The 18,461-nt window shown below is 38.6% G+C and overlaps 1 protein-coding gene across 1 annotated transcript in view; it reads left to right on the top strand.

Moving 5' to 3' along the window:
• Nucleotides 1-394: 394 nt before the first annotated feature.
• Nucleotides 395-18,461, top strand: part of LOC124882233 (1-phosphatidylinositol 4,5-bisphosphate phosphodiesterase beta-1) — a 171,709-nt gene continuing 153,642 nt past the window's right edge. Inside the window, exons 1-2 of the mRNA XM_047388485.1 lie at nt 395-752; nt 6,804-6,881. Of these exons, the coding sequence (XP_047244441.1) occupies nt 654-752; nt 6,804-6,881 (177 nt within the window). The 5' untranslated portion in view covers nt 395-653. The remainder of the gene's footprint in view (nt 753-6,803; nt 6,882-18,461) is intronic.

The raw sequence follows: 18,461 nt of genomic DNA, 5'->3' as shown, positions 1-18,461 counted from the left end.
TTGGAATTACTAAAATAAATTAAGTTTTCCATGATGTATTAATTTATGACTATTTGTGTACATAAAAAATGTTATATTCGTTTTCATTTTCCCGTGAACAATTCTCATCATGAGGCCACATCCAGCTATTTATCAAAACAGAAAAAATATGATTTGTAATACAATGGTATTATGGCGTAAGCCTTGTATGCACCTGCTACATAACATCCCATTTATCAGCTTGGGGCTAGTGTGCGCGCATCATACTACCACGGACACACGGAGGCGCCAGAACGCTTAAAGCATCAAACCTGTTCTCGCATTGACTTGTAGCTCCAATTTCAAACCAGACGTGAAACTCATTCAGATGCCTCCCTCTTTCTCCGCTGCTCTGTTTCTCTCTTGCAGTCGTTTTTAGCTGCATGCCACTCTGTCGGTCAGTCAGTGGCCCCGGTCCGCTGCGCCTGCGCCTACTTCCACAGCTCTCCAAAACCGAAACGCGCCACCGCCGCCACTGCGGGCATGACATACAAGCAGTAGTGGTAGTGGAAGTGGACTTTCTTCTGCCGGCGTTTGAGAGGATTTAAATAAGGAAACGTGGAGAGATAAGAGAAGGAGAGAGGGAACAGACTCATTTCTGGCCGTGCCGTGCGTCGAGAGGAGTAGATGAGTCAATGGCTGGGGCACAGCCTGGAGTTCATGCGTTGCAGCTCAAGCCAGTGTCCGTGCCAGAGTGCCTCAGAAAGGGCAGCAAATTTATGAAATGGGATGATGTAAGTAATGGACAACACGACAGCAGTAATTCTTTTATTTATACCGATATTTCTGAATAATTTATATTCGCTTTATTATTATTATTTATGCACATGCTCCAGAATGTAGCATGTTACACAATCTATAAGTGACTCGTGCAACAACATAGCGGATAGATTTATTTGCAGTGGGGGACTGCAGTGACTGGGGTTCATTCCGTTGGCTTCATGCTTAAATGTAAAAATGCGGCAAGATCGCAGCACCCTGACATGCGCTTTGTTTACATCTTAATGCAGAGTATTTGGAAGTCCACGCGAGTGATTACACGTGCGTATTTCAATATATGTGTGCAACAATTTGATCAATAAATGAAATTCACTTTTTAAACTTATCTCACTTCAATTGTTCACTGTAAAAAATGTTAAATGTATTATGTGCCACAGATTAAGAATCAACACGTCACCTACTGACAAGATTCTTCTTTTTGTGTTTATTTTCATGTTTTTATTTTATCACCATACAATATTCTAGCTGATACGAAATGACCTCAGTTCAGTAAAGCACACCTTTTCATCAGACTACTTAGACCCCTATGCCCTGCATAGGGGCATAATAACCCTGCATTGACTTCACATAAAGCTGTCACTCTTCAGATTAAGTTTAAGTCAAATGACTTTATCTTCTGCCATGCTGTCTTCAAAGAACAATTTGAAAGGGACTTTTTGTGCAATCTCCTCTCTACCAATTTGAATAGCTGTATGCATTCCTATGCTTTCTTCAATCTGGATGTGGGCTTGGATGTGTGAGAATTTGTATATGATTATGTATCTTGTATTTCCCTTGCATTATTATTATTGTTTTTTTGTCAAAACACCTGAAGATGGCCTTTAAATGGTGGTGAATGCCTGAACTATTAGTGAAAGAAATTATAAATTTCATTAAATATCATACTTCGTGTAATTTGTGCAGTTCTTCAAATAAACTGTTTTGCTTTTAATTTAGGACCATATAGAAATATATATTTATGAGCTCCTTGGTGAAAATGTTCAGATTTTCGACTCCAGGTGAGCCAAGGACAGCACAGATGGATGAGTGATATAGAAGTGTGAATACAGTCAGTCCAGAGAGCAGTGAAGAAATCATGCACATTCGCAAACATTCCACTCCGTCAATCATCAGAGGACTTGTGAAATTATTTAACTCAATTACCAAAGAGTGGTCCGTCCATCAGCTTTATCTTTGTTGTGAAAAGGTGCGTCAAGTGTGTGTCGTTTCCTCTAACAACAGTTCTTGTGCGCAGCCTTTGGCACAAGCAGCCGTATATCAGGGCCAAATGCCTGCCAGGCCTTTCCTGTGAAATACAGACATACCCACAAACAGGTTCTCCATGTCATTTCCCATACAGGTCTTTCCTTTTTCCTCAATGTATCATTTCGTGGAAAATACCACAGCAGAATAGGAGGCCCGACTAAGAGATGGGGGGCTATAATGAATTGGCAGTGGAGAAGAATTACATTAAATGATTTTCTTTTTATCACAGCTTTGGATTGTGGGCTCCTCATTAATTTTTTTCCACATTGAATTTATGTAACAAAAAACCCGACATGGATGTGCCTCTTTCATTTCTCTGGTGTGGGTTTTATTTATTTATTTTTCTACTTTGGTAAAAATTACATTTTGTTTTTCTGAGAATATGAAAGATGTAAAATTAGTTCACACTGCAGAAATCATACACTGTATTATGATATCTGAACAGCAACGATTTTATAGAAAAGTAGACGGTAGGAGAAACTGAGGTAGACCCCAGCACACAAATGCTTGTTAGTTGATTGTTAAAAAAGAACAGCAGAACAATCTATAAATATTTGCTGAAGTCGCTGACCTTGCTACTGAAGTCGAACAGAAAGGCAGAGGCATCTTATTTATCTCCACTTCAACTTTTAGACATGCAGAAACATTTATGCCTTTCTATTGAATTTCTTCAGTCATTTTAAACCGAGCATTTGAGTTTAATTACTGCTGTGGCACCAATCAGATGTTTTAGACCAATTTCCATTTAGCTTTGACTTGCTGAAACCAATTTTAATTGATTCTAATTTTATTTCTCTTTAAGAACTATAACTAACTAAATACATCACGACACAAAAATTTCAAACTTGATCCGATGCTAAGAAAATAACTTCTTACTCAACACCATTTTTGATACTACTTTTAGAAGGCACAGGGTTCTTTTTAGTTAAGTTTTAGTTGAGTTCCTTGAAGCTCCTTAATTAGGGCAAAACCAATAAGTAGGGGACAATTTTGCCCTCTTGAATCATTTAACAGTGTAATTTCTCTGATTGGCAAAACAGTAGACAAGATAACACTTAACTTGAGTGTTAAAATATCTGCGTACCTTTGATTCAGTTATGCAAGTATTTTAATAATTGCTTATTTTTAGTGTGCCATTGTGTGCGATTGCCATTGTGTCAATTCTTTCATTTGCTTGTCAATTTGCAGTCGATACAAATACATTTTACTGGGGAACATATATGGGAATATTCTATACTAAAATTGTGTTTTTAAACAAACACAGATCTGGCGCATACAAAACATATTTTTTACTGTGTTGTATTTAGCAGCAGCCCTTTACAAATTAATTCTTTCTGAAAATTTTGCCTTATATTGGGTAACTTTGCACCTGGAAGCGCATTTCAGAACAGACTGACAGAACACCGTCATTGAGGTGTCCGTGTCTGTGAAGCTAATATCTAAACTGATATAGTTAGCTTTTGTCATCCAGGAGCTTTACTGACCATTTTAAATTTTTCTCAAACACCCATCTCTGAGGGGCTGAATGTCTCTGTTATTACAGCACTGCTGCCTGGAAAAGTGCGACAATTTGGGAAAATGTGAATGGTTCGGTTTATGTCAATTTTAATGCAAATGAGTATTTATGAAAAATTTAATTTTCAAGTATTGATTATATCGAAATATCAATTATTTTGAAAGCGCTATGAATAACAACCTTCAGTACAATTCTTTGTTCTAGTCTTTTGTCTCTAGTAATTAGGGATTTATATCAAGAGGCGCTGTCACACTGTGTGAGAGAGACAAACTGCTGCAAACAGAGGTTAATTATTTTAAAGAATAAATAATTGCACAGTTCCCACTTGAATCTATTTTTAGCATCTTATATTTGAGATTAGCATGATTATCGCTAACATTACTATTACTGAAACAACAGGCTCTTTGTGTGTTTCCTTGACTCATACCTTAACTCTGAGAATTCCAAAAGGCCACCACTAATACTGGATTAGTAAACAGAGATTTTCCTAAGGTTACTTTATGTTCCCCCCAATTTTTTATGATGCACTGTGAATAAGATGTTATCTGGCTGCACAAGGCAGCCTAAAATCCAGTAAAAGTAGCATGAGATGTCATTAGGAGACAGAACAGAAATGTGCTGTCTCCTCACTAACATTCCCCCTTAGGTGATGGCTAATGCTACAGATGCTTCAGTAAAAAAATAATGGCAGTCTTTCTTGCCAGGCATCAGTTACCTCAGGGTGTTTGTACTTTTGTAAGTGTGCCAGTAGTCACTCATTCTTCCCGTCGCTTCACAAAAAGAAGACCACAGCTTGCTAAGGTTGTCTAGTCAAATGACTTTAAAAATAGCTAAACTGAAACAGTTTGAAACTGGTTTGTGTTGGACCACCAGAAACAATAGGAGTATTCTGAAAAGAAACAAACAACAGTCGGTTTCTTTTTGAGCCGCATTAATGTAAACCACAGAAACCTGCGCTTTTTAATCCCATGAGAAAATCTTCAATAATGGCCTAATGTGTTTGATGTGGTGGCCATGGAGAGTTAAGACATTAAGAAAGAAGCTGGTGAAAATTACTGCTCTCACATCATTAGGCTGATTACCGGAGCTCAGAAACTATCCTTTATTTCTTCCACTAACATCAAAACCCATCCATTAAATGCCACATCCTGTTACTGAATAAATACTCAAATTACTTTAAGGGAAATTCGAACATTTTTATGAAAAGTTGTTGATCCACCTTATTATTAATTCATTTTATAGAAATGACTATGTTTATTGAGTGCAGGAATCTGATATTTATCTGTAAAAGTAGAGTTGGAAGAACTAGAAGACAGGCATTGACTTAACAGAGTTTTGTCCATATGACCTGTGTTGGGTAGGAAAGGCCTTATCTACAGCGCCTTTGCGTAAGTATTCATACTTTTTGAACTTTCTTGACTTTTTTTTCAGGAATCAACCAAAAACTTCAGTGTTTTTTAGGGGGAATTTTATGTCATAGATCAACACAAAGTAGCAATTTTGGAAAGTAAAAACCTAAAAACTGATGGCCCCTTTACTCTAGTATCCCTAAATAAATTGCAACACAAAACACTCTTCAAAAGTCACCTAATCACACAATTTATTGCAAAAAATTAACACTCTACATCGATGAGCACCCGGTCCCCATTATAAGAAAATAGTGGTAGCAGCTTCATGCTGTGGGGATGCATTTAATTTTGTTAGTGTTGATGGGAAGATGGATGGATCTAAAAACAGGACTAAACCTGTTAGATGCTACACATGACTAAGACAGAGGTGTTTTACATTTAGCAGGACAATAGACATAAACAAGTTTAGATCAAAGCATATTCAAGTGTTATAATGGCTCATTGAAAGTCCAGACCTCAATTCAATTGAGAATACGTGGCAAGACTTAAAAATTATAGTTCCCAGACGTTCTTCATATAAACAACTAATACAAATTCATTTTAATCAACAGTCCATTTATAAAACTATTGATAAACCATTTACAATTTAAATTCACCACTTCGAAATTATGCAGTACTCTGTGTTTTCTTATCACTTGCAATCCTAAATTAATTGAGATTGTGGTTATAATGTAATAAGAAATGAAAAAGGGGTTTGAATAGTTTTGCATGCCACTCTACAAAAGGCTAATATGAAGTGGCATGTTCTGCCCTTACCCTATAGTATGTGACCGATCCCTTCTTCAAAGGTATCTTTTTGTCATTCTATCAAGCCTGCAAAGATTAGTGTTCCTTTTGAGTCTCTGTTAGATTTTATGCGAATGTTGAGTTGCCATCGCAAATGCCTCGGATACAGCACTTTACCCGTTCTAACTCTGAACATGTCACTCATTTAGTTTTTGCTTAGTTATTTTCTTCCTTTATTTTTTTTTCTCTCTCGGTTCCCTTCGGTGTCCACATGCTCAGCCATGGAGCAGGTGTGTCATTTTCCATGGAATGTGACTGTCATATTTAGACAGAATGAAATGATTTATTTATTATGCTTCTCTGCACCACAGTACATTTGAATCTGCTGTCTATCATCTCTCAGTCCAATGCTTTCATGATATGCTAAACTCCAAGTGGCATGGGATCACGCCCAAATATGACATGTGTAGCAGATTCTCACCATTAGCTCTGCCTCCAAATGCTCCTCATGAAGACGCTTTGATGATTTTTTGCTCTGGGCAACAAATTTGGGTTGATTTCTCTGATCTCACAGATATGGCTGATTGAAGAGGACAATATGCTACTGTGCAGCTGAACCTCTGTCACAGTGGATGCCGAAAAAAAAGGGCAAAGAGTCTTTCTTTTTATAGAAGCATCCAATAATATCTGGCGTTGCCATGTACGCCTCAGGGTCAAACTGTGTGTGTGTGTGTGAAACATGGAACCATTTGTATGTAGAAACTATGGGAAAGCATATACCATTCCAAGAAGGGAAAATGTAAACATCAGATTTAAAACAACCTGTAGCTTTGAATGCAGCTGCAGCAAATACGTTGGTCGTTTGTGGTGATGCCACATCTATAAGGAAAGGATTGTGTGCAGCTACAACACAAACAGCAGTTTTAATGTCATTTCAGGGTCTGCTATTCCAGGGTTGTCAGAAAAAGTATGCTTTGATGCTCAAAGAGAAATTAACTGGTTTAACTCAGGGAATATTCTGCCATATGTACTCATAAGCCCCAAGAGGGATTTGGTGTTACACAGGGACTCACTGATTGATTCGAGCTGTGTTTTCTTTTTTACTAAAGGATTCTACCACTGTGACCCCGGTGACTCTAACAGTTGACCCCAAAGGATACTTCCTGTATTGGATCGACCAGAACAAGGTAAGACGACAGCTTTTCAAGTCTATTTATAAAACTCTATTTGTACTGTAAAACCTTGTAGTCTGAACTTCAACCTTCACTGCTCTTGTATTCTTTTTATATAAGATTAAGTTAATACAACAGCAGCAGCAGACTGGTTTTCGTAGTTGTTTTGTGGGTCAAAGTCTCGAGCTTAAATTGGAACAGGTGTCAAAGTTAAGACATAATAGTATTTGTCTGTAGTCTCAGTTACACAAATAGCTGGACCTCCTTTTGTGTTTACAAACTATTTATAATGTAGTCTGGCCCCAGTGATGCAGGTCAGATTCTAGTTGGTTATGGTTGTGTTTAGGCATAAATTGATAATCTAAATGAAAATCTAGAATTGACATACCATGGTTCTTTAACATTATCAGACTGTTATCTGAAAAATTTTGTTTTTGTTGCTTTTACTGTATTCAAACCATAAGGAAACAAATGTTCCTATTGTTAAAATATTTTAACATATTAATCATTACAGTTATATTAATGTTGTGTAGTATTTATTTCTTGCTTTATTATTTTGATACATGGACATAGGCAAAAATATGGAGAAAACATCAACTAAGTTTAGTAGGAAGTTCTTTTTGCAGAACGTGCCTTTTTTGTATTGTGTTCTTTAAAGAGTAACATAAGTATAAGAAGATGATAATAGCTGGTTAATTAGTCTGCTCAGGCAGTCAGAGTGCTGTCATCTGCTTGTTAGTAATGCCACTCATAGCTTGCAAACCGAAGTTCTAATAAGACACCTTAATAAGGGCGATCAATGCCTTTCCTTTAGTTTGTATTCCATGAGTGTCGTGTTTTTTGCAATTGGAAATCTATCAAAAAACTGAAGTTGTCTTTTAAATTAGGATCAAAATGCAGGAGGATTCTTATCAGCCATCTGACTGGCAGTGTGCAGCAATGTGGGGGGAAGGGGGCAGCACTATGTTACTCTATAATCCACACAGCTTCAGAAAGCACTGGCCAATTTGCACTTTTTGTGGCATCTCAGTTAGAGGGTTTTTAACCGTCATAGCTGTATGAAGACAGTGGTTTGAAGTCATAACCTTCAAAAATCTTGGTATACCTTAATACGGTAACCGGCCCATGCCTTGCTGTGTTATTTTGAGATATTTTAGTGCTTCATTCTTTGAGAACTCAAACATTGCCAAATCAAAAATCACCAACTGGTGGCAACAATGAACATCTTCATCGGCTGCTACCACTATACAATCTGCTTTTCATCACCATATGTTGAATAGGGGATTGTATAGTGGCACTCTTAGGTTTAGTTGTGGCCTCATTGGTCTTTCTAGTTAAATACTTAAAATAGATCTTTGAGTGTTTGAGATCTGTTGCAAGCTCTCTGATTGTGTTTACAATAAATACAGGGAAACTTTATCATGTGAACATGAGAAAAAATTACCAGTTTCTGGTTGGACTATACTTGTGTCTCTTTATTGGTGCCTTCCAGTTACCTACGATTGTGTGTCTGGCAACACTTCCTACAATAGAAGGTTTGTCTTCTATATTCTCAATTTAAACAGTAAAATAGTTATGATGAAAAAGAGACAGAAATTCAAACTATTTTACCTTGAGTGCTTAACATGATATCTGTGAGAATATGTTGTATGGTGTTTTCTACCCTTCAGCTATGGTTAACACCAGGAGCAAGGCTGTGAAATTACTTCTGTCAGATTATGTGACATTATCAAGTCTTTCTTCCTAGTTTACTCCTTTCAAAGTGGGCATAATTTGTATTGCACCCAGATTGTTCTGTTTATTTGTATATACTGTACAGTATAGCTGTTGAGTTCAGTGACTTGTTTACGTTGGTGTCTTGAGTACAGACCTGCTTGTCCAATGCCCCCAAACAGCTCAATTGGGATGTGTTCCTGTTCTATATATGTGTAAAACTTTATCAGAAGTCGTAGTCTGGCGGAGACTAATTAATAGCAACCATTGATTTGATGCTTTCCTAGAGCATATTTTACTGCAGTGATAGCACAACACAGACAGGAGAGCTGGCCGAGACTTAACCTCGCCACACAAGCCCAAACACATGTCTTCCACTCCTGTTTTGTACCAGAGAAAGGATGCGATTAGGTTGCCAGCCTAATGTAAATAATACACAGTCTGCGGAAAAAGAGACAGTGTCTGCAGGGAAAGTGTATGGTTTTATTAAACAATTAACAAGGGCAGGGAGAGTGTAACTTTCTAAGAGAGACTAGGAAATAAGTTCACTATTATTTCCTATCCCTCCGTTATGAGGCAAGGCGTTTGAATGATGACGCTTTTGCATCCATGTGTCTGAATCTGCTTGTGTGTGTGTTTATGGATGTGGATGTCTGCTCAGTCTCCCAGCACTGAGAACAGTCCTGTCTCACACATAATAACTCAAGCTGATACCAAGCAAAGCCTGGGTAAAACTCTATTAGGGCAGAAAGAAAGGCACTCACTATCTCCCTTATGCCACTGTGTGTTTGTATGTATTTGTAAAGATGAATTGTCTTGTCTTTATTCACAACGGTATTAGACATCTGTTCAACAGACCAATTTAAACAAGCTGTGATGCTCTGTCCAGTTGTTGCGCATGTTTGTGAGACTCAGCCTGATGGCCTGCAGAGTAAAGCATTCCTTGGATTCTTCAGAAGCATAGCAGAACTGTACTCAGCATGCCAAATGTGCTGACTTTTAAACTGTTATAACCATTGCTGGATTCAGATATTTTATGAACTTCTTGAACCAATATTCATTTAGGGCTTTCAGTAACCAAAGCATTTCCAGTGCTAAACCAAAGCTGGTGCCAGAGCCCAATCTTAAGTGGTTTTGTAAAAACAAAGTTAGCATTTAAAGTCATTTCCCACTGTTAGATAGACAGCTTGGTGCCATGCCATTATGTCACTAAAAACGTTTCTTCCAGTGATCATGACCCCCACTATCAGTTGAGTGTACAAGCATTTCTACTAAGTTAATTAAACAGGGATGCAGTGACAATGTAAATTGCATCAGCAACCCACAATTTGCTTTTATCGATTTGTAAGTACTGTTTTTCATCTCTTTTAACATTTTAGAATATAAATGGACTACTGTTATTATTTTTGTTATTTAGTTTAATTTCCAAAAAGGATCCCAAGACCCCACACTCGTTGATTCACAGCCGTAAATGGGGTCCCAACCCCTAGTTTTGAGGACCCCTCTTTTTAACAACAGTCAGTGTTTTTAAAGGGTCTTTAAAATATTGATTTGGTCTTTTATCTCTGATTGGTACAGCAATGCAAGCAGAAGTTAAACACACACGTTTAAAAAGGATTTATTGATACTACCTAGTGCTATTTCAAGACCCAACCATGTTTAGAATTGTAATTGCAAACATTAGCTGATGAGCCCTCTCTTTGTTCCTCGTAAAAGCATTTATATTCTCTAGCAAACATAGATTTGGTGCCAAGATAGAACTAGTTTTACAATGAAAGTTTTATGGTTACAGCTCTAAACCAGGGTTGGAACCAGTTTGGTGAGGAAAAAGTCCCATCCCCAAACTAGAAAGCTGTTTAAATATTTTCCTTCCAGCAAAACCCCTTTTTACTAATGGACACTTGCCAGAAAAAGATCTCATTGCTCCTGTTAGAGATAGTTAGTATATAATTGTTTGATGTAACCACAAGGTTTTGCACAAATATTTAAAAAAATATTCCTTTTAAACATATTCCCATAGACATACAGTAATTAGGAACTTAATGATAATCCGTTGTGGCAATTCACTTGAGCATGAGTAACGAATCTGATAACTCATCTTAGACAAAAACAAAAAAACACAACTCTAAAAACATGATTGTTTGTTGATTGATTTTTAAGCCACTCTAAAATTATATAACCAAGTTGGAGCAGCAATTGCACCAGCCCACATCGTGATGCCACCACCTCTCTATGTAACATAAGAGACTTGAGATTCAGCTTGCTTTTTATACAACATATTGCCTGATAATACTGAGATCATTCTATACATTATATACATTCTTATGTACATTATACATTCTAGAATTGCACCGCTCAAGGTGGCAGCAGGTTGGAGTAGCTCTGTTACTTTTGATTCTGATTTATTCTTTTTTGGGAACTCTTCCTCTTGTGGTGGATACAGTTGATTTAATTTTTTTTTTTTGGACAACTGTCCTCTCCGGTGTCAGATGCTGTGCAACTTGGAGGATTTTTCCTAATACTTTCTATTTTTGGAGATTTGTTATGATGCATTGCCATGGCAACGGGGTTGTTTCTTACAACCGGGAGCAGCTGATTCATATCTCAAAAGTTCAAATAATACTTCAACTACAACCCCAAATCCCTGATGAGCTGAAAAGGAGACGCCGTGGATGCAGAGCAGGAGCTAAGAGAAGAGAGATAAGGAGAAAGTTCAAACCATCTCTTCCGTCGAATATGATGAGCAATGTGAGATTGTTGGGAAACACGTTCGATGAACTCCAAGCCCTACAAAGGACCCAGCCAGAGTACCGGGCATGCAGTATTATGTGTTTTACTGAGACATGGCTGCAAGATCATATCCCCGACTCCAGCGTCTCTCTGCCGGGTTTTTAAACCATACGAGCATACAGAGACTTAAAGAGGAGCGGCAAATGTAAAGGAGGTGGACTGGCAGTACTTGTGAACAACAGATGGTGTCATCCAGGGCATGTTACTGTGAAGTGTCATCTCTGCAGTCCAGATATTGAACTGTTGGCAGCAAGTTTTCGTCCATATCAATGCCATGACTGAGTGTGTAACCGACAATATTAACGTCTGTGTGGATAACATCATCCCCACCAGAACAGTGAGATGCTTCCCCAATAACAAACCCTGGATCACCAGTGACCTGAAGGACCTGCTTAATAAGAAAAAAAAGAGCCTCCAGAGAGGGAGACAGAGAATTATTGAGGATTATACAGAAGCAACTTAAAGTCAAGATAAGAGACAGCAAGGAGGTGTACAAGAAGAAGCTGGAGAGCAAGCTCCAGCAAAACAATATCAGAGATGTGTGGACAGGGATGAAGAAGATCACAGGCTTCAAGCAGAAGGATGATCAGACCAATGAAGGTCTGGACCGAGCCAATGAACTGAACACATTCTTCAATAGGTTCAGTTCAGAAACAAGCTTCGCATCCTCCTCTCCTGCTCACAGCCAAACAGACATTCCACCTTCCTTTGACCCACAAGACCCACAGCTGTCCAGTAACACCTCACATTTTTTATCTTCCACCTCAGCCCTAGACCCTTCTGCTTCTACATGTTTGCCTTCAACCATATCAGAAGATGCTGATGCTTCCTTTGCTTCCACCCCCTTCCACCTGTGTGTCTCAATCAAGTGAAGATGCAACTGGAGAGACTGAATCGGAATAAGGCTGCATGTCCAGATCATGTCAGCCCTAGAGTCCTGAAGGCCTGTGCAGAGCAGCTCTGTGGGATTCTACAGCACCTCTTCAACCTTAGCCTGGCCCAGAAGAAGGTTCCAGTGTTGTGGAAGACCTCCTGTCTTGTTTCGGTACTAAAGAAAACTCACCCATCAGTCTTCAATGACTATAGACCTGTTGCCCTGACATCCTACATCATGAAGGTCCTAGAGAGACTCCTGTTGGCCCACCTGAGTAAGCAAACAGAAAACTATCAGGACCCTCTTCAGTTTGCTTATCGCTGTGGAGTTGGAGTTGAAGATGCCATCATACACCTACTTCAATAAACCCACTGTCATCTGGACAAAGCCAGCAGCACTGTGAGGATAATGTTCTTTGATTTCTCCAGTGCATTTAATAAAATCCAACCTGATTTGCTTTGTCAGAAACTCTAGAAGACTCAGGTGGAGGCCTCAACAATCTCCTGGATCAAAGACTACCTGACAAACAGACCACAGTTTGTGAGACTGAAGGGTTATGAGTCTAACCAGGTAGTCAGCAGCACAGGAGCACCACAGGGGACTGTACTCTCACCATTCTTTTTCACTATGTACACCTCAGACTTCCAGTACAAGACAGACTCCTGTCATCTGCAGAAATACTCGGATGGTTCTGCAGTCGTGGGGTGGATCAGAGATGGACAAGAAGCTGAGTACAGGAAGGTGGTGGACTGCTTTGTGGCATGGTGTGGAAACAATCATCTCATTTTGAACGTGACTAAAACAAAGGAGATGATTGTAGATTTTAAGAGAAACAGGAATAAGTCAAAAACTATTTCCATCATGGGAGAAGAAGTGGAGGTGGTGGAGGAGTATAAATACCTCGGTGTTCACCTGGACAACAGACTAGAGTGGAGATGCAACTGTGAAGCTACAAGAAGGGACAGAGCAGACTGTACTTCTTGATGAAGCTTAGGTCCTTTGGTGTTTGCTGCAAGATGCTGCATATCTTCTATAAGTCTGTTGTGGAGAGTCTGATCTCTTCTGCCATCATCTGCTGGGGTAGCAGCATCAGACCCAGGGACTTAAAAAAGCTCAACAAGCTGATAAAGAAGGCTGGCTCTGTTCTGGGGACTCCTCTGGAACCTCTGGAGATCATTGTGGAAAGACGGATTCTTCATAAAATGAAGAACATTATGGAGACCTCTGAGCATCCTCTTCATGAGACTGTCCTACAACAACAAAGTGTCTTCAGTCAGAGGCTTCTTCAGATCTGCTGTAAGACGGAGCGCTACAGGAGATCCTTTCTGCCCACAGCCATCAGCATCTACAACAGCTCTTTGAAGAAACCTTCATAATGAGCTACAACAACATTTAATTTCCCTTTGGGGTTAATAAAGTATTTTTGAATTTGAATTTGAATTAAAAGGAATTGCAAAATATGTGAAATATAACCTTAATTTTGCATATGTTGTACTTTAGCTGATCTTCAACCTTTGTTTTATTTGATATTGGTAAATGCAATCTTTCTTCCTTTCAGTATTTTAGTATTTAAGTATTCTGTAAGAGAACCTTTGGAAGTATAAAAAGATACATTTATCCTGCCATTGAATGACTTTTCAGGGAAATGCAGTAGAAATGTAGGTGACCTATCAATGGCAGCAATTCAGGATATGAGCTCAAAGCGCCTGGATCCAGTGACAAGCTTAATTTGATTTTTCACTTCCCACCTTTCACTGGTGAACTCTTGCCAAAGCAAAACCTCTAACAATGCTGCTCCTGTTGCAGAAAATCCAAATACAGTAGTCTGATGTAGCTGCAAAGGCTTTACACTTTCTCTGCTTGGATACGGATGCAAACTGTGTAGAGCTGAGCGTAGTGTTAGCTCTGTTGTCATGCTCCACACTGCTTAATTTTCACTCAGGACACTGCTATGTAAGTTATTGCTGTTGTAAATCTCCCATGTTCGCATGTTTTTGGTTCATAGTTCATTCGGCCATCTTTTCTTGTCTCTGTTAGTTCTCTTCTTCCTTTTGAAAGACTGAGTTCAATAAACATTTTCACAAATTCACAAGTGGAAAAAGCGATTTGATAATGACACCAAGCAGTCCCATCCCACATTATGAATGTATTAACATCACATATTTGCACAGAAAAATCAGAAAACAATTTCCTCGTTTATTAATAAAAAATGTTTTTCTGTCCTCACAAATAAAAGTTTTTTCAAATCTATTCAATGACAGTGACTGAATGGTGTTGTTGGTTACATTTTATATTAAAATGTTTTTTAAACACTTTGGAACCAAGTGTACTTCACGTTTGACCTATTCTCTTACTAAATGTTGATTGTACATGACGCAAGTTGGCAAAATTGCTTTAAATAAATAAAATGTTTAGAAATGTTCCTTGGCTTTAATGCTTGTGTTTTCTTAAAAAATACAACAAGCATAAACCGTACTAAAATCTTAATTGTGGTTTTACTGTAAAAAAAAGAATTCTGCCTTCTTTTCAGTCATCACTACCCAGGAGTTTGGCATCTCAGCCTCAATCTTCTATGTTAAGTGTCTTCATCCAGGGGAGTGAGAGTCTATTCAGCTGGCTAAATATATTATTAGTAGGCAGAATGTAACTGCATGGCACACAAAAAATGGTGGTCTACCAAATACCATGGGAACTCTTCAAAAAAGAAATCCTTGCATTTAGTTTTTATTTACATTTGAAGCTCCATTCCAACTTCTTTAGTGTTTTTTCCACATTGTAGTTTCAGTCATGTTAACAAAATGAAGTCATCCTTAGATATTCTGATTCAGCTCAAATGACCGCATTTATAAGATGGACACTTAAATCTCTCAACAGAGGGTGCAGCAAACCCAAAGTCCTCCAATTGACTCACATTCTGGTAATGTTCAGCCATGAACAGGTGGATGCACAGGGTAAAAATAATTTGTACATGTAGTGGTTGTAGCTGGTTTAAGTGGGAAGAGCGACGCAACACTGAGAGGTGGAGTGACGCCGAAAAATTAGGAACCTTTTGATTAATTTGCCATGGTTGCCTTATGACAGCACACACCTTGGAAATGTCATATTCTATCTCTTGGTCTCGCTGAGGAACATTCTGAGGAACGTTCTGACTTAAAATCAGAAACTGATATTATTGTTTTTGTGTGAATATGTGCGTGTGTGAGAGAATGTATGCCAGTGCGTGCATCCTACTAAGGCTGTGGTTGTAACAAAAGGTTAAACACTTTCTCTTGGGAGATTTATGTTTCAGCAGTGTGCCAATTTCAGGACGTTCGCTGGACAAGCACTCAGCGTATGGCATTGAATGATTGTTAGAGGTGAAACACAGACCACCCTGGGCCAAAACCAAACTTACACTGTTGACAGCTGGTATGCAACAGCCAACTCTAAATGAATCTCGAATTGAGCTAATGCACAGCAAGGCTGCAGCCTTATAATGCACACTTTAACAAAACCACACACACCTTTTCTGTCTACTCTTTTATAGCAGAATTCATACACTTGTATTTTACCCACACAGCAATTTTCTGTGATTACAGAGCCTGCTGCTCCGCCACCTCCGTCAGCAACTATATGAGGTTGAGAGACAGGGCATAAATCTGCAGCCAATCGACTGAAAGTGAATTGTGGCCTCTGCCAAGTTATAGCTGGGCACACAAAGGCCATATTTTGCCTGTATCAGTAGTCAGAGAAAGAGAGTGAGTGAGGATGAGAACTAATAGGAAAATAAATATGACAAAGCCCCTGGAAGTGAAATGTTAGCACATTTCGCATTTTGGTGACATAGTTTAGTCTGACATTTTATTTTCAGAATGACTGGATCAGGTACTTTTAAAACTACCAGGATTACATTTCAAATCTTTACTCAGTAAAAACTAAAATACCTAAATTCCTTAAAATACAGCTGTATTTAAATTTTTCACATAGGGGCACATAGGCCCATTAAAAACCTTGAGGTGGCACACCAAAATCAAAATCGATGACTGACTTCGAAAAATGCTGTGATGCTGTAATATTAATAGGAACAACAAAAAAAGCATACCGTAGACCATTTGTCTTTTGTTTTTACAAATTTATATTTCAGACTGACTAGAAAAGAGCAGTTTCCAGGATTTAAAGTTTCACAGCCTATATGTAGAAGCCCTTGACATCACAAAATCCCAGAAAAGAGTATCGGACAAGTGCAGATATTTATTTCTCCTTCCCATAGCATCCAGGATAATCCTTGCATTTGCAAAACACTTTCCAGCACAGTGAAAACTACAAAATAAACATAAATTGATTCCTTTACAGTGTTTGATTAACAAGGTTCTTAACATAACCGAATGCATTAACTGTAATGGTGATTTCAAAGATTAATGACCAGTTTACTATGGTGGTGATTGTGGAGTGTGCACTGGTTAAATGCCTTTATGACCTCCAAGTCAATGATCAGACCAGATGATGTTTTACAGTTTCTTTAATAAGCAGATTCAGGTACCAGGTACGGGTGCTTGTGGTTCTACAAGACAAAATACACAAATAAAACATTTGTGTATAATTCATCGTAATCGCAACTTCCCGTATCAGTAGATCACATATTACAGCCATAAGTTGTGCTTGCCGCTTGCTTTCGTTTGCATCCATTTCAAAGTGAACATGTTTCAGATAGAAAAGGCTAAACAAATTACTTCAACTCACCAGATGGATGAGAGCCTGCTGCCTGCTGTTGTAAATAGTTTACCTGCAAACTGCTAGCTTTTAAGGCTAGTCACACATGCATCTACTTAATTTTACAGCATTTAACTAGATATTTGCAGAAAAATCGTCTGATGCCTGGAATCAACTGATTTTATGCTTGACAGGTCCTATGTGGAATTTCGCCAGTCGGAAACACAAAATTCCTAACTTTCTGATCAGTGAATGCATAACAAAACTCTTTGGCATGGAAGTTTTGTTCTGAGGGAAGAAGTTATTATCAGTTTCACTGAGCTGTGAAAGTGAAGTCAGATAAAGCCCAAAACTGCCAGAAACTTCAAGAAAGGAAACTGTATTGTCTATAAAGGCATGTTAGCTGTTACTTCAAGCTGCTATTTTTAAACAGGAGGTGGAACTTCAGCAATAAGAGCAAGTTCAACATCAGCAAGATTTCTGTGGCACATGTTGGATTAAATGTTGGACATCTTTTGTAAATCTCACAATTACGAGAAGTGTCTGATATTGCTACTGGGAATACAGAGCACACATTTAATGGTATATACAGCTGGTAATACTAACTTCTCTAAATGTGCTAATTCTGCTACTAGCTAATACAAAATACCGAAAGCAGTTAAAAATATATTATTGTATCCTTTTTCAAATAATGGTAAAAGAGGTCACGGGAAAGAGGTCCTAATCTCAGGTAGGTCTTTCCAGATTTCCCCGGTATTGTTAAAAGGGCAGGGTTGTGTGGAGCAAGGCACTCCACCACCAGCAGTAATAATGGCTGAGGTTAGTGTACAAATTTGTCATTTTTTATACCATTAATTTGTCACAAAAAGTAGTTTTAAGATGCTTTTAAGTGAGAAAGTAGACCTCAAAACTTCAGCAGCAGAGCGCCGCTTACAGACTGGTATGGCTGCCAAGCTAAGCTAAAATAGGCTAACCTAACCAGGCGGTTGGACTAGGACTTCCCCACTGCTTCCTGTACTCGGCCCGACACTCTGGGATTTCCTGCTACCTGTTATCTGTTGACAATGACAGTATTTTTATCTCCTGAAGTTGAAAGTGTTCTGAACAAAAACAACCACTATAAAGAAAGTTTATTCTCTTTCTTTGCAGGGAAGAACTGTAAATTTAGAGAGCTTGTCATGATGCTGGCTGTCAGATTAAGGCTCTGATGAGTGAAAAGCCATTTTGAAAAATGCAGACTCAAAAGCAGGAAAAAAAACTGAACAATGAGCAACATTGTCAAACCATTTAGGCTGAGCAGTTTCTGGATGACTTAAGCAGGCTTAGTTTGTGTCAGACCTTCTCCCTGAATTCAGATTAGGAACTCTCTCCTCTGTTGGATTGGGGAACAATACATGCTCAAGTAGGCAACCACTCACACAAACGCATGCACACACACTCACACACACACACACACACACACGCACACACACACACACACACACACACACACACACACACAAACAAACAACCGCACACAGGGATACTAT

Source organism: Girardinichthys multiradiatus, chromosome 15 (genome assembly GCF_021462225.1).
Source record: "Girardinichthys multiradiatus isolate DD_20200921_A chromosome 15, DD_fGirMul_XY1, whole genome shotgun sequence".
In the NCBI taxonomy this organism is placed as follows: domain Eukaryota; kingdom Metazoa; phylum Chordata; class Actinopteri; order Cyprinodontiformes; family Goodeidae; genus Girardinichthys; species Girardinichthys multiradiatus.
The sequence above is the reverse complement of the archived record's forward strand: the minus strand, read 5'-3'. Positions and strand labels throughout refer to the sequence as shown.